The sequence below is a fragment of the Pholis gunnellus genome (genome assembly GCF_910591455.1).
Source record: "Pholis gunnellus genome assembly, chromosome: 2".
NCBI classification, from domain to species: Eukaryota; Metazoa; Chordata; class Actinopteri; order Perciformes; family Pholidae; genus Pholis; species Pholis gunnellus.
Window position 1 is genome coordinate 24916720 of NC_136536.1, and position 17636 is coordinate 24934355.

A 17636-nucleotide genomic window follows, 5' to 3' on the forward strand; every position below is an offset into this window, starting at 1 on the left:
TGGCTACAGAATCTCTCCCTACACTTGTTTTAAGTGCAATGCATTCACCAAAACGCACCATAAATAAAGTGAAATCTGAATTTGACTGATAGCGTTATTACTATTATCATTATTTCTATAAATACTGCAATTTCATTGTCGTGAATTATTTTGGCCATGATAAAGTGTTGTGAAAACATGGTGACAGCCCTATGTGGAAGTACATTTTCATCAATATATTGATAGAACAGAGGAAGCACCGTGTGCCCTGTGCTACATGCTGAAGGGTGAAACGTTCCCTCACACTGCAACAGCCCAAAGAGATGGACACACGCAGACTTGTTGTCATTGAATTGTCTTTAATCATCAAAAGAAACTAAACAAGTTAAAAGACATGGCCGGCCACACACGAGTGCATCAGCATAATCCTCATTTGGCTATTAAAAACATAAAAGGTTGGTCAAATAAAGTCTTAGATATGGAGTTTGTATCCCATAGCAACATCACTGGATCCAAACGCACAGGTATTCAAATTCACATTTTCCTTACCAAATATCGTATGAATGAGTGCTCACACAACCTCAAGCTCAAGCTAGCTAAGAACCATGCGGCAGGCATACAGCGTGTGAGTGACGACGGTTAGGCCTTATTCTAACGACTACGTTTGTGTTGACGTACAGTGAACGGGTAAATATGAGACTTAGCCTCTCTTTCAATGACGTGCCACAGTTTGATCTTCTTTACGAACTCGTCGACTAAAGCGGTTTTAATTGTACACAAACAAAAGAGAGCCTGCCCTGTACCTTGCTGAATACAAAAGAAGACAGTAGAGGTATGACAGAAAAACAACGTTAAATTACAAAACTCAAAAAATAAAACCATAATCTATTTTAAAGAAGAAAAAAAAAAGAATAGAAAATTATATCTACATCTGTATATAAAAAAGAAAGATAAGTTAGATTTGTTTTCAATATTGAAACCCATTTTAGTATATACTTTGTGTTGATATATCTGTAAAAGTGACCACGGATTGCCCATCAACAAGTCTATAATCGTTGATAGGTATCTAAGGGCCGCTGACAGACACGGGTCAACCAGCAAGAGACTCTTCAGCTTAAAGTATTCTCACAACAGACTCAATCACACGCGTCAGAGGATTGACCCGGGCCTGTTTGAAATGTCACAGTGGGCTGTAGAAGCCTCCTCGGTAGCAGCGAGCAGTGAAGAGACGCTGGGGGACGAGAGAGCAGCAGAGAGGCAGGCTGAGCCACGGAGGTTTACAACTGCATCATCATTCACCTGCACACGCACAACCGGAAGGATTTGTGTCATCAGGATGAACAAGTCCGTAGTGTTCACAGCGCTGAGAAGAGCTCGGCACCACCCGGGGGTTTGAGTGTTTAGACCCATCGGTTCTTTCTGAGGACCACGCAAGACCAAAACAAAGACAACTGAGATAAACCAGAGAAACAGAGAGGGGGGGGTACTTCACCCTCTGCATGCCTCAGCTTCCTGCGGTCCTTACCCAGAAAACCTGGAGTTGGTTGAATGCCGTGTCCAAATGCTCCACCTCTCCGTTCAACGAGTGCACCTCACAGGGCCAAGAGAACACCCCCGACGCTGGAATGAAGATTCTTGTAAAAAGGCGGAGAGTGCACACTTTGAATAAAGGAGCAGAGATTAAGGGACACAGGTTAAGGCACCTTGGAACCCTGATCCCAGGGTGGTAGGCGTTGATCCTCTAGGGAAAGTGTCCCGCCTCCTAGAATGTGTCCATAGTGGGTGTGTGACTGCGTTAAGCTCTCCATCTCCCATCGTTCCTCCACCTCAGGAAGAACAGCATCTTCTGATTACAGCAACTCATGACGGGGGGGGGGGGGGGGGGGGGGGGGGGGGGGGGGGGGGGGGGGGGGGGGGGGGGGGGGGGGGGGTCACGTCTGCAGCGCGCCTCTTTTTCTGGCCTGTGCATTTACAATCATGCAGAGTAAAAAGGACGAGTTCTACATTTCAGGAAATGCGTGACTGCCGTAGACAGGAAGCAGGGGCGAGCAGTCAGCTCTGTGCGGTGGGGCTCGTCTGTTTGATGGGACAACCACATGCTTTACAGGAGTTGCTTGCTTCCAGCTTCATATTTTGCGATTGCCAACTCTGTACAAAACAAAGCTTATTTCCCAAAAATGTTGAAGGATTCCTTTAAGACACATAACAGCACACACACACACACACACACGCATACAAAACATAAAGCTCCGTTCTAAACATTATCAGAACACCAACATTAGAAATAACAGCGCAGTTTGACATAAACCGGACGTGAAGACACAGAGACGCACGCACGCACGCACGCACCGTTTGTGTGGTGGAGCTGCTCAGTCCATGTGTCAGCACGTTAACCCCACCACACTTACAGTTAGAGGACCACAACTCCCAACAGATCTGGGAAGATAGGAAGAAGAAGTGCATTGAGGATACTGCAGTCCATTGTTTTCTATACATTAAGAACATTGTGACTATATTATATTATTGTGTGGATATGTGTATACACACACACACACACATATATATTTACACACTGCTGTTCAGAAGTTTGGGATCGCCTGCCACAAAAGCTTGATGCTGAGAGGACCGCTCTATTTCTGCATCGTCTTTCATGCTTTTAGGTTGTAAAAAGTTCTCTTTACAAATGAAGGGTTTGCAAAAAAGTTCCCCCTGAGCAACAGTTGAATAGAAGACGGCACAAGTCACTGCTGAGAGAAACGGGAGGGTTGGTGTAAAGATTTGTGCCGATTTAAAAAAGGAACAAGTTCTGTTTCAGTGTCGAGTGCACAATAATGCCTGAATAACAAGCTGGAATGGTACCAGGCGAGCTGCTCAAGTAAAGCTATTTGTCAAAATGTCCCAGTAGAAATGGAAGGGCAGTGTAGAATGGACCACAGAAGACCAGCTGACCTTACTATGGACTGACTCGGTTTAAACCTGAGTCAGTCAACCTGACCACTGAGCAGACTGCAGAGGGCCCACAGAAACACAGCTACCAGCAATATTTAAAGGTGCTCTTCAGCTTTTTCTCTATTTGGTGGGAAAAATGGAACGTAACACTGTGGGGACACAGACTAGACGTAAACCGTAATCATTTAACTCTTCTTCTTTTGGGGCCAAATCCATTATAAATGTGAATAATACATTTGTTCTGAATTATTCTCCATTTGTTTCTGTTAAAAACATCATTCTTTGAGGAGAGATAAAAAACATCAGCGTAATAGATGACTCCAAACCTTTAAACAGCAGCACACACATGTAGAGTGAGGTAACAGCTGTGTAGAGTGATGTGAGGCTTCATGCGTGGCTGCGGTCTCACCCTCAACAGTCAATAGTGGCGTGGTTACAGTTAAAACCTACAAAGCAGCATTAGTCTTAAAGTCTTCTGTTTGCAGAATCCAATATTCTGACATCGTGACAAACGACTCAGACTAAACGAAATTTCTCTTTTAATGTTGAGTCCCAAAGTGGAAAGGTGCAAAAGAGAGGTTGGGTTGGTGGTAGCAGCTGTAGAAGCCGTCACTTGGGCACTAGGCCCCGGGATTGTGGGTAAAGCGGCGATCCTGGACTTGATGGGCTGAATGGAGAGGTCGGGGTGCTCGACTTCTTGCCTGTTCTTGGTCGACTGAGTTAAAGAGAGCAACGACAAGAGGGTTAGAAGGATTGTAGGAAGGTTATGAGCCTAAACATTTAGAGGTTTTATTTACATCTTCTCTGCTCCAAACCAAATGCACATAAGGGACCCTTCACTAAGCCCCCCCCCCCGCAACTCCGTCAAGCTGTCAGAGCTCCCACGGAGCCCACACTGTCACTAACGGCACTCCATGAAGAAATATTGTCTAAGTTATCTACTTTTCATCTAATGCGTTTGAAAGATATTTCCAGGATGTCGAACTGATTCAGAAATGAAAAGAGGTTAAACATTTAAAGATAGGAGTTAAAGTTACAGATCTCAGTGTAAAAGCCTGGAGATCCAGACAGAAGACAAAATATTCAGTAACAACAGTGTTCCTGTAAACCCCGGTAGGTCTTTAAGCACTGTAGCAGCACGTGTATGTATTCAGTAACTGCTAATACTAGCGTCACGTTTAACCATGGCTAGGTCCAAATCCCCTGAACCAGTCTGAAAAGAGTCTATGGAGCAGAGATGGATAGTTGAAGGAGCGTGATCGCAGCTGGCCGAGGCTACACTATGATTGGCCAGTCTGTGTGCGAGGGGCGGGAATTAGCAAAAGGTCATTTTGAGCGCCAGCCTAATCGCAGTATATGCCTCCTGACTTCATCTGTGGTCTTGACAGCTTACCCGGACTTTGGTTTCTTGAGGCTGGCACCTGTGGGCAGAGTTGATCCCAAGCTGCTGTGAAGGCCAGAGGCATCCACCTGGATCTCATCCTCGTCCCTAAGAGCGCTCTCCAGAGCCGCCGCCACCTTAGGGGCGATAACCGGCTCCTGATACTCTTTAGTGGTCCGAGCGGGCAGGTCCATGTCCAGCACCATGATGTTTTCAGCCTGAGAGGAACAGAGACGGACAATGCTGGTACCTTTTTATGTGTTAGCGGTAAAGATGAACTCATATTGTCAAAAGTATGTAAAAAACCTTGACGGCTCAAGTTTGACATTTTGTCCGTCACCATCTTTTTTGCAACCAGAAGTGAAGAGGGTGGAGCTAAGTAGAACAGGATGTTTTTTTGGGTGCCCAAAAAGTTACAATAAACTTAAACCATGAAGTGAAAACACACTGAAAGGGTTAACGTGGAAAATAGACAACTCCCAGACCGGACAACACCGTGGTAGCAACAGGTCAATTAAAAAGGTAGCCCCGTCATAAAGCATACTCTGCTTTATGGTCTGTTTGACTCTAAATGGACCATCATTTACTAAATGAACATCATGCTGTATTGAAGAAGACTTGAAACTAGAGATTGAGACCATAAACTCATGTTTACAATGTTTACTGAGGTAATAAATCAAGAGAGAAGTAGAGTCATTTTCTCATAGACTTCTATACAACCAGAGGAGTCGCCCCCTGGTGGACACTAGAGAGAATGCACGTTTAGGGCACTTTCGCATTGGCTTCACTTTTCAGAGAAAGGAGGTTGCCGCCTGATAAAAATACATATATTTTATTGAAGTAAACTACTGCATGTTATTATTGGAACAATTGGGGAAATGTTTAACATGACACCTCCATGCATTCTGGATTCCTGTGCATTTTATAATGATTATTGATGAAATGTCCATAGCTTTGTTTTGTATTGAGTCTCTTGATGTGTGAATACATTTACCAAAGTAAAGCGTGAGCACGAAGTGCAGCTTACTTTGTATCTCATGTCAGGCCTCATCATCATGGCCGTGTGAGCATGGTGACTGAGAGGCCTCCTGTAGCCGACCGCAGACAAAGGCCGGCTCATCATCTGATGGTCACTGAAGCGGACACAGAGAATGAGACAGTCTATACAGCATTGTGGGAAGATTAAACCTAATGTATCATAACCGTTCTGTGTTATAGAGGAAAAAGCATTGTACTGAGTATTTCAATTGAAGAATTCGAACCCATATGTCTCTATAAACCTATCCACACCGAATCCACGAGCTTGCTGTTGTGCAGTGCTTTTCTTTTGATTTCTGCAAACTTCAGAAGCAGATAAAAAGCCCACAAACCACGTAATGACACTTGTTCACATGATCAATAGATTTTCTCAGATGTCATAATTCTGTTCATATCATCACACAGCAATATGGATATTGATTTCACTCAATAAGGTCCTCTTTTGACAAACCAGACAAAGATTATGAAGACAACACACAGGGAAGTCTAGCAAATGAACTGGGCTGTGATGGTGAGCAGCCAAAAAGAGAGGGGCTAAACAACATACTTTGTTGTCAAGGCAACGTATGGACACACACACACACACGATAATATCTCATAAAGTCAGGGGTAATGTACAGCGAGCCGTTCACTAGTGCAAAAGGAACCCCGACAGGATGAGCAGGACAAGCAGCGCAAAAAAACAAACAGGATGGATTGGAATACTGATTTGGACAACCATTACCACGGCAACAGTGGAAGCTTTCGGGTCAGCTTTAGTGTCAATGACGACTAGTGGTGCAAGGGATCATACAAAAGTCACAGATCGGATCAAAGATCACAAACAAAAAAAGGGAGCAAATATAACTTAGTAACTTAATAAAAGATTGTATTTTTATGGATTAAACAAATCTTGTCATTAGTAGTTTTAATGATGTATTATTAGAGCTAGTGTAAACAGCTCATAATTCATCTCTAATATCTATTTATGTTGTTGTGAAAACATCTCCTTCAAACTACTGGATTCATTCGAGTTTCTCACCAACACTAGTTGGTCATGAACTCATAACGTTATAATTTACCTTCGTTCAATTCTCACAATACTTCACTGAACAGTCTGAACGCGTCATAATGGAACTGAACACAGCCTGAACGCATGATAATGGAACTGAACAGAGCCTGAACGCATCATAATGGAACTGAACAGAGCCTGAACGCATCATAATGGAACTGAACAGAGCCTGAACGCATCATAATGGAACTGAACAGAGCCTGAACGCATCATAATGGAACTGAACAGAGCTTGAACGCATCATAATGGAACTGAACAGAGCCTGAACGCATCATAATGGAACTGAACAGAGCCTGAACGCATCATAATGGAACTGAACAGAGCCTGAACGCATCATAATGGAACTGAACAGAGCCTGAACGCGTCATAATGGAACTGAACACAGCCTGAACGCGTCATAATGGAACTGAACACAGCCTGAACGCATCATAATGGAACTGAACAGAGCCTGAACGCATCATAATGGAACTGAACACAGCCTTCATTCGTTAGCGGTGCTGCTAATGTTAATAACTCAGATTAAACACAGATTAGTTGTTAATGTAACATTATCAGAGATCTGCGGCTAGAAAAGCATAAATGATGTCCTGATCACATATTTTACTGAACGATCATCAGTAAAACTTTATTTCACTGTGATGGATAACGTTAAACTGTAATTAATCCACGGTTCACATGTGTGCAGAACCGTGGACAATGATCCGTTACACCACTAATGCTGACCAAGCACAACGGATCGGGGCATCTCTACAAAAGCTTGCTATGGCCACGCCCACATGTTCCCGTCTTTAAGCGGTGAAGCAGAGGACAATCACTGCGACAAATCATACCACACTTTACCTAGAAATACTTGATTTAAAACCATGAAATATTCATTGACAATACAAGCTGCACATCCTCTTTTTAAAAGACGTTAGATCCCTTCTAGCCAGATGCAAGGATGCATGCTGGGATGATTCTGTGACTTACTCCTCTATACGTGTGATGGGCCTCGTTTTCCAGTATTCGTCCTCCTCATCAAAGTAAGCCCGGTTGACTATTTTGTTCTTCTCCTCTAAGGGGATGAAGTTCTCAATGATCAAATGCCTAAAAGACAAACAAAGAAGCAATTCGACAGGAGCAGTACACATAACACACACACAGACCAACACACCAGTTCAGTCCTGTGACTGCTGTGTCTTATTTATTACACTTCAGCAGGAAGTCTACTATATCAGTGTAAGTGTAAGCTATATCCAGAACATATTCACTGCTTCACTTTACCAAAGAGAAGCTCTTTCCGACGTTGGAACGAACCCTTTTCAAGGCCATCAGACTTCTTTGACAAAGAGTCATTTCACCTCAGAACACAGGAGTTGCCGCTCTACGGCTGCCTCGGTCCATTAGTGGCTTTGTTTTATTGTAGGACTGTGTGAAAGGGGTTGGTTCACACATTTGCCACAGAGGTTTTTACAATCTGTTCAACATACGCCATCCTCGGATACGGAAAAAATGTAAAAGATTTTAACGAGAAAATAGTAAGAAAGAAAGAGTGAAATAGATGTCATGTGTGCTGAATGAAGATAATTGAAGTACAACATAGTCGATCCATATGACAAATGATACATATGACGACAAAAGTCACACAATGACACAAGCTAACTGACTCAGCGGTAGACAAACAGCTCCTGTGTTCTGTGAAGCTAAATTACGTTGCAGTCATGAGGCTTTGAGGAGAGCATAGAGATAGAACGGCTTCAGCTCCTCATCTGAAAGAGCTGCCCGACATCAAGGTAAAGCGGAGAAATGTTTCGAAATAGAGCACACACTTCAACTGCTTCTGTGCTGCTACTCCCGTCTGTCTCCTTAAACTGGGGGCATTCCAACCGCCGTCTCCTCTATGTAATACACTCACTATTATGGAGCAAAATACAATTTCTGATTTTTTCACATCACATCCAATTAACGATTTTAATCGATTTATTTTTTCCTTTTACTGGTTTCAGAGCTGTTGAAATGGTTTTTTTGGACGGTTGGATAAACATAAAGTCTGGATCCTTGTAGAGCAGCTGCTATAATCAAACAATAAAGGGATCTGTATCTAGATGTTTTAAACATCGTGCTAAAGCTTGAACTTGAATTAACTGATAATCGATTTATCACCCAGCTGTAGTATTTACATATAAGAACCTCATACAACCACACCTAATAAAAAAGACCCAGACTATGTCTTTACGTCTGACAGCAGACGCAGCTTGTTACAGTGTGTGCTCCCTCCTCATGATGGACAGAATGCTGTGCAGTGTCTCATGCAGGCTCCGTACTTGAGCTTGAGGTCCCTGGTGAGCTCGTTCTGGGTCTGCTCCAGCTCCTGGCGCTCGTTGATGTGAGCCTCCTGGATGTCGTGGATTTCTGCCTTCACGGCCTGCAGCTTGGCGAACAGCTAGAAGACGGAGAGGAAGCCAGGGTTAACTTTTTAGAATATTCCACCTTACAATTTGGCTTAGACACCTGACTTAGACACCTGTTATAGTCACACCTGTTTAGATGGGCATTTGACTAAAACTCTTGTCCTAGGCCTGCTTTTAAACCATGTTTTAAATGTGTTCTTTCTGAGTGTATGTACATTATTGGCCCTTATATGGTCACATTGTGTCTTTTTATGTCTCTAATCCTGCCCGTTAAGCACTTTGTGACATATGTCTGTAAAAGGCGCTTTATAAATAAATCTTACTAACTGACTGATATCAGTCAGTTAGCGTCACCTCGCTAGCGGGGAAAGAGCCGGAGCTGGTGCAGGAGGTGGAGCTATACCAGCTAGATATAGTTGGACTCACCTCCACACACAGTACTGGCTCTGGAACCAAGCTCCTGGAGAGGGGTTGGACTTTGTCCTTTTCCGGAGTTGCCCAAGGTGAGAGGCACCGGGCGGGAGTGGGGATACTCACGAGCCCCCGGCTGAGCGCCGCTGTGTTGGAGTTCTCCTCCATGCGCCTATGGGTTGCGGGGAGCAAGGCTCTGACTGTGGTTTGTGCTTATGCACCAAACAGCAGTTCGGAGTATCCGGCCTTCTTGGAGTCGGTGGGAGGGGTCCTGGAAAGGGCGCCGCCTGCCGACTCCATAGTTCTCCTGGGGGACTTCAACGCTCACGTGGGCAATGACGGAGAAACCTGGCGGGGGGTGATTGGGAGGAACGGCTTGCCCGATCTGAACCCGAGTGGTGTCTCGTTATTGGACTTCTGTGCTAGCCATGGTTTGGCCATAACGAACACCATGTTCGAACATAAGGTGGCTCATAAGTGTACCTGGTACCAGAACACCTTAGGCCGGAGATCAATGATCGACTTTGTAATCGTATCATCTGATCTGCGGCCGTATGTCTTGGACACTCGGGTGAAGAGAGGAGCAGAGCTGTCAACTGATCACCACCTGGTGGTGAGTTGGATCAGATGGCAGGGGAACCGGTTGGAAAGACCCGGCAAGCCCAAACGTATAGTGAGGGTGAACTGGGAACGTCTGGCGGAGGACCCTGTCCGGGAGGTCTTTAACTCCCACCTCCGGAAGAACTTCTCACACATCCCGAGGAAGGTTGGGAACATGGAATCCGAATGGACCATGTTCAAAGCCTCTATTGTGGACGCGGCCGCTAGGAGCTGTGGCCGGAAGGTCATCGGTGCCTGTCGTGGCGGCAACCCGAGAACCCGGTGGTGGACACCGGAGGAGAGGGAAGCCGTCAAGCTGAAGAAGGAGACCTTCAGGGCTTGTTTGGCCCAGGGGTCTCCTGAAGCAGCTGAGAGGTACCGGCAGGCCAGAAGGACTGCAGCTGCGGTGGTCGCGGATGCTAAAACTCGGGCATGGGAGGAGTTCGGGGAGGCCATGGAGAAGGACTTTCGGTTGGCCTCAAGGAGGTTCTGGCAAACCATCCGACGGCTCAGGAAGGGAAAGCAGGGCCTACCCCAGGCTGTTCTCAGCAGGGGGGGGGGGGGACTGTTGACCCGGACGGGGGACATCGTCGGGCGGTGGAAAGAACAATTTGAGGAACTCCTAAACCCGACCAACATGTCCTCTGCAGAGGAGGCAGCGCCTGAAGACCTGGGGGGCTCACCCATATCCCTGGCAGAGGTCGCTAAGGTAGTCAAAAAGCTCCTTGGTGGCAAGGCGCCGGGGGTGGATGAGATCCGCCCTGAGATGCTGAAGGCGCTGGACACTGTTGGGCTGTCTTGGCTGACACGCCTCTTCAGTGTCGCATGGGGGTCGGGATCAGTGCCCATGGACTGGCAGACCGGGGTGGTGGTTCCCATTTTCAAAAAGGGGGACCGGAGAGTGTGCTCGAATTATCGGGGTATCACACTACTCAGCCTCCCGGGGAAAGCTTATGCCAGGGTGCTGGAAAGGAGGCTCCGACCGTTTGTCGAACCTCGGATTCAAGAGGAGCAGTGCGGATTCCGTCCCGGCCGTGGAACAGTGGACCAGCTCTTTACCCTCGCAAGACTACTGGAGGGATTCTGGGAGTTTGCCCAACCAGTCTACATGTGTTTTGTGGACTTGGAGAAGGCTTTCGACCGGGTCCCTCGGGGGTTCTTGTGGGGGGTTCTGCGGGAGTATGGGGTGCCGGACCCGTTACAATGGGCGATCCAGTCTCTATACGACTGCAGTAGGAGCTGTGTCCGCATTCTCGGCAATAAGTCAGACACGTTCCCGGTGGGTGTTGGCGTCCGCCAGGGCTGCCCTTTGTCACTGGTCCTGTTCGTGACTTTCATGGACAGGATTTCTAGGCGCAGCCGGGGGGTGGAGAACGTCCGGTTCGGGGGTCTCTGGATCACCTCTCTGCTGTTTGCAGATGATGTGGTCCTGTTGGCCTCCTCGGATCGTGACCTCCAGCATTCACTGGGGCGGTTTGCAGCCGAGTGTGAAGCGGCGGGGATGAGAGTTAGCACCTCCAAATCTGAGGCCACGGTGCTCTGCCGGAAACCGGTGGATTGCTCCCTCCAGGTGGGGACGGAGTGCCGACCTCAAGCAAAGGAGTTTAAGTATCTCGGGGTCTTGTTCACGAGTGAGGGTAAGATGGAGCGGGAGATCGACAGGCGGATCGGTGCGGCTGCAGCAGTAAAGCAGGCGCTGCACCGGACCGTCTTGGTGAAGAGAGAGCTGAGCCGGAAGGCAAAGCTCTCAATTTACTGGTCGGTCTACGTTCCTACCCTCACCTATGGTCACGAACTCTGGGTCGTGACCGAAAGGACAAGGTCGCGGGTACAAGCGGCCGAAATGAGTTTCCTCCGTAGGGTGGCCGGGCTCAGCCTTAGAGATAGGGTAAGGAGCTCGGACATCAGGAGGGAACTTGGAGTCAAGCCGCTACTCCTTCGCATCGAAAGGAGTCAGCTGAGGTGGTTCGGGCATCTAATTAGGATGCCTCCTGGACGCCTCCCACTGGAGGTTTTCCGGGCACGTCCAACTGGGAGGAGACCCCGGGGAAGACCCAGAACACGCTGGAGGGATTATATCTCCCAGCTGGCCTGGGAACGCCTTGGGATCCCCCACTATGAGCTGGAAAATGTTGCGGGCGAGAGGGAAGTCTGGGTCAGCCTGCTTGGCCTGCTGCCACCGCGACCCGACCCCGGATAAGCGGAGGAAAATGGATGGATGGATGGATGACTGATATCATGAGTAATGGATTATCCAGATAGACAAAAAAAAAGCAAATAATGTCTTCTTGCCTGATATTACCTGATGAAATAGTACCTGACCTACTTACTGAAGTACTGAATAACACAGACCCATGTTATATTGATGCCTTCACAAATCATCAAATAAACATTTATGCTAACGTGTATTTTTATGTACTCAGAACGTTTGAATTGATTAGAGGCGAACACTGGACGTGTGCAGCAAACAGTGTCTTGTGCCAGAGTGAATGGAGGACATGAGAGAGAGCGACAGCCATTAGCTGGCCCCACCCATGGGTGCATCTACTACCTTTTTCAGCTTCTTGGTTTTGATGTCGACCTCCTGCTGCAGAGAGCTGTAGGTCTCCTTCAGCTCCAGAGTCTCTTCGTCACGATTGTCCATCTGCTGCTGCATCTCCCGCTCTCGCCGTTTCTGGAAACACACAAGAAACGCGCACATTCGTAAATTCAAACCGTGTTGCTGTGTGTGTGTGTGTGTGTGTGTGTGTGTGTGTGTGTGTGTGTGTGATGAGGCTACGCAGACGTTGCAGATTGAAAGTGAGGTTGTTGCGAGTCAGTTGGGTAAGAGACGGTGTAAAGCTGGGAGCTCCAACGAGTAGCTAACCTTTGCCGAGTGGCTCGCTAAAGGTTCAAAGAACATGTAGGGAAATTTGGTCACACAAAGTCACTTTGTAAAGCTGTTTATATTTCTATCCAATCAAATTCACAGACGTCGCGCCACCTTTTGACACAAAACGATTATTTGCCAATCAGCTGTCGATTATACGAGTTACGCTGCTTTCATGTTTGGTTACATCAGCAATGTTAGAAGCCGAGCAAGCGCACACCAGATTTGAAAATAGCCGGGCCCAATCGATCTCCACTTCACCAGAGACCACAGCGGCTTTTTCACGGGACCGTCCGGCTGGTGGCACTCTACGAACAGAGAAGTTAAAGGAGATGAAAACAACACTTACAAGAACACCGTCTCTGTTTACCAAACTAACGAAGAAGGCCGACGCGGCAACAGAGACTGAGTTTTGTGGCGCACATCTTGACGAAACAAAGAGGCCGAGGTCTATGCCGGGACTGTAATAGAGGCCATCACCGCGGTGGCTGAAATGTTATTAAATGACTGCAAAAGTATGACAACAATGTCTGCTACTGGCTCTCTGCAACTTTCCCTTTAAACTACCAGCCTCTTTGTATAGTGGCTGATAGTTTGGTATACGCTTGCAGCCACTTTAACAACTGATATAAGACCGTGTTGACCCACCCACCCTGTTCTTTGTGGGTGGACAACCGAGCTGGCTTGATGTTATTGTGGAAAAATTAACACAAGTCTGGATTTTTCAGTTCTGAGACGGATTACAATGAATCCACATGTGTTGTCCTAAAACCCAAACCTGCACCGTATCAACAGTCAGCTGGGTCATACACCCCTTCCCTCTCCCTCCCAACACAGGCTGCAGTCGCTGTATATTTTCTCTTTCATGCGTCTTACTGTGCCCCTCCTTTTCCTTCTCATTTCCCATGAAGCTGATTTAATAACTCTCACTGAATTAATAGGATTAGTGCCTGTCCTATTTAAAAAACGGTGGCTCTGGCTTTGAACTTCGAAAAAAAAAAATCAAACTTGTTTGAAATCTGTTCTAGCATCTGGGAAAGCTCACGACAGGATGAGGACACGTCTCCGAACCGCTGAAACTAGAGGACCCATCGTGAAGGGGACAAGCATGAATTCCATGTTTTATATCTAAGAAATGTCTGCCTGTATCTGAGAGCTCATGTTGTAGCTACTCTGGCAGAAGCGTCTGGTCCCCCTCTCCTTTTGACCGATTTCCAGCAACCTGAGATCTGACGGGCCAATCGCAACTGTTTATCTAATATGGGGCGTGTCTGAGATGATGACTAGAGGAGGGCCGTTGGAACCTTCTGCTGAGGATGCTGTCGTGTCAGTTCTGAACAAACTGGACAATTTATTTTTGCTAAATGAAGAACAATCAGGAAACATGTTAAACTCTTGATAACCCCTTCAAAATCGAAAATTAACTGAGAAGTGTCAGACTAAATTGCATTTGTGATTTGCCGTCTCATCTCAAACTCACAGATTTAGGCACTTAATGTGGAATCAACGCTCACAAGAGAAATAGATTACCAAAGTTGCCGGTGGGAGAAATGTGACCTCAGTCCCAAGTAAGAGGATTTTGTCCGTGACTCCTAAACCAGGATGTGAACCGAACCGTGACTTTTACTGTGAGTCGACTGTGGCTCAGTGATAGAGCAGGGTCGTCCTTCAAATCAGGGAATCGGACGTTCGATCCCCCGATAGTCCAAGTTGACACTTAAACCCAAATTGATCCCGCAGGCTTTGCCTGCAGTGTGTGAGTCCTGATGGGCAGGTGGCACCTTGCACTAACCCCTGTAATCAGTCTATGAATGAGTGAATGACGACATCTAGTGTCAAAGCTTTGAGTGGTCGTACGGTCACACCCCTATTCACAACTATCCTGTCATCATTGATCAGATATGTGTTGCCTGAATGACTAATCAAGAGTAAAGCTCTTTTTTTCACACGTTTGGTATACCTGTTCAGCGATTTCCTGCCTCCTCAGCTCCAGCGTTTTCTGTTGCTCATTGGTGTGATCCACAATGTTCTTCCCCCCTACAAGGAGCTTACTCTCCATCGCCTGGATTGAGAAGAAACAAAGAAAGAAGGATGAAACCACTTGAGGTCACGTTGTGTGTGCATTTGTTGAATCCGATGAAAGTAAATTTGAGCCTGCACTACACTTTCTCTTCAAATCAAAAATACTTGATGTACAGAAACACACCGAGTGTGAGAAAATCTGCTTACCTTCACTTTGGCTGCGAGCATCTCACCGGCGTCCCTCTCCTTCTTCAGATCTTCCATTTTCTTCTCTTTCTCTTTCAGCAGCAGAACTTTCTCCTCAGCCACCAGACTGTGATCCTCCATGATGGCCTTTCTCTCCCTCTCCAGCTTCTCCTGCTGCTCCCGCCAGTCCCCTTTGTCGTCCCCCTCTTCGTCATCGTCCTCCATCTCTCCGTCCTCCAGATCCTCACCATCGCTCCCTTCCCCGGCCCTCCTCCTCTGCCTCCTCTTTTTCTTCTTTCCCGAGCGCTTTTCCAGCTGTTCCTTCAGCCTGGCGATCTCCTCCTGAAACTCCCTGAGCAAGGCGTCCTTGGGGTCCTCGTTGATGCGGGGTTTGTTCTTGATGTTTTTCGCCCTGTTGGAATAGCGCAGCGTTGTCAAGGTCTCCTCCACGTTGTAGGACGCCGGGCCGATGTTGGCGACCATGACCGTGCGGGCGTTGCCCCCCAGAGAGTCCTGCAGCAAGCGGGTGAGTTTGGAATCTCGGTAGGGGATGTGGCTGCTCCTGCCGTCCACCAGAGCCGATATGACGTTCCCCAGGGCCGAAAGGGACAGATTGATCTTCGTGGCTTCTTTAAGCCTCTCCCCCTGAGCACCAGTCTTGGTCTGCCGTTCACTGCCAGCTAAATCGACCAGGTTCAGTTTGCCAACTCTGATGTGGTTCTCCCCGTCGTCATCCAGCTCGCTGCACTCCACAGTGATGACAAAGATGGCGTGAGAGCGGGAGCTGTGCTCGTTCATGTTCGTGGCGCCCACCGAGCGATTCTGGTTGCCCACGTTCATGACATGTTCGATCTCCCGCACGCTCTTGGTGACAAATGATGAAAGGTCCTTAACGTACACACCGGTGTCCGGCCTCTCCCTGAGCTCCAGACGACGCGTCTGGTCTTTGGAGAGCAAGTCTTTGATCTCCTCTTGGTAGATTTCTAGATACGAAGCTCTCACCAGGTACTGCTGATTCTGGGAGCGGGAAATGTGAGTGAAGACGTGCTCAAAGGAGTTAGGGATCACACCCCTCCTCTCTATATCATTTCTCACCCCCTCCATAGTGTACGTTTTCCCTGTACCGGTCTGCCCATAGGCAAAAATGGTCCCGTTGAACCCAAGTAGAACTGAATCCACCAGGGGCCTGAAGGTTTCATCGTACAAATCTATTTGTTTGGAGTTCCAGTCGTAGACCGAATCAAAGGTGAAGACTTTGGGGTGGTCACTGGCCGAGGCCTCCTTGGGGTTCCTGACCAGAATTTGGCCCAATTTGACATCGACGGCGACCACCCTTCCAAACTTGGCGTCCCGCTCTTTTTCATTCATGGGGCGACATCGGACCACCACCTTGACCGACTCGGAGCTCTTGCTCTTGGACATGTTGCAGAGCGGCTGCCAGCCCACGTGGCTCGGCACTTTGTATGCTCTGTCCTCCAAGTGCAGCTTCAGGAACAGTCCACCAACACAAGGGCCCACATCAGAAACTGTTGGAGAAGACACATTCAGTGATTGGTACCAACCCGCAACAGCAGTTGTCATGGTGACTGAACACCTTGATGGTTAATACATCACACAGTTTTACATTCAAAGTGAAGTGTCATTTAAGCTCAATGTAATACAAAGCTATTGACAGACTTTGCCCATTACATAGCTAGCTAGCTGGACTCTGACATCTGTACCTCAGTTCCATACTCCCTGGTATTTACAACTTGGAAACACGAACATTGGATTTTTCCATATGTCAAAAAACACAACGACGTGCCTGAGCGCTAATTATGTTAAATATAGTAGGTTCAAATGAATAACCTCTTCAAAACGCTACTTGCCAACGGTGAGGAGCAGAAAATGACGTTAACGTAACACGCTGTTCTAGCTAACGATACTATAGCTGATAAGTTAGCTTTCACTAACTAATGTTAGCTAAGTGAAGCCTGTTAACAGGCAACTATAAACGTATTCACTTCGACAGTCAACGTTGGAATTCCAGGAAATTAAGCGACAACCGCTGTGGGCACTATGTCAGCGGTGTCATGTTGATAAACGTGGTTTTATATCTGCTCAATTCATGTTAGCATTCAAGAGTCTTCAAAGTAGCGGCTCAGCTAACCAACGTTAGCCTCTGCAGAATGCAGCCCATAACGAGCCCACAAGACCGGCCTAGCAACGACAAACACTGGGTAACCTAAGCTACAAGTCTGGTATCATTGCCTGGCTAACGCTAGCAGCGAGCTCATAAATCAATGAAACATATCGCCATAGAAAAATGAAAATCACATTGACGTTGGACGCATAAATCCCATGCAATATGAACACAGCTGTCCACCTGGCACACATAGTTGTCGTTAAAGATTTACCGGTGTCGAACGTTAGCTAATCCAAAACTCCCAGTCAGCCATTAGCCGCTGCTCATCCCCACAACGGTCCCGGTTACTGAGTTGCCAGATTCAAGTCCCATATCCCTCGTCTCAAAATGTACGTGTGAAAATACATTAACACGTATAAAAGGTGAGCTTCTGAGTGAGCGTACGTATTACGATTAATCAGTTATTCCAGTTGCATAACACGTAAAACTTAAACTGTGAATAACGAGGTAGCGAGCCCAAACACATGCACTATGAAGAATACAAATGCAAGGGGTCCTACATATCTGGCAACCAGGCCCCGACGAGCCTCTCCCACATAGCTTAGTATATCAGCTGATTTAACTGTACTCACAGC

General features: G+C 47.1%; 1 protein-coding gene across 1 annotated transcript; it reads right to left on the reverse strand.

Moving 5' to 3' along the window:
• Nucleotides 1-1943: 1943 nt before the first annotated feature.
• On the reverse strand, nucleotides 1944-17337 carry kif3b (kinesin family member 3B). Its single transcript, XM_079177191.1, has 9 exons — nucleotides 17273-17337; nucleotides 14898-16402; nucleotides 14629-14730; nucleotides 12351-12473; nucleotides 8702-8820; nucleotides 7368-7484; nucleotides 5337-5442; nucleotides 4322-4527; nucleotides 1944-3643 (listed from the first exon to the last, which is right to left on the reverse strand). Exons 2-9 carry the CDS (start codon nucleotides 16296-16298, stop codon nucleotides 3538-3540), a joined length of 2280 nt encoding a protein of 759 aa, XP_079033317.1. The 5' UTR covers nucleotides 16299-16402; nucleotides 17273-17337; the 3' UTR covers nucleotides 1944-3537.
• Nucleotides 17338-17636: the final 299 nt, after the last annotated feature.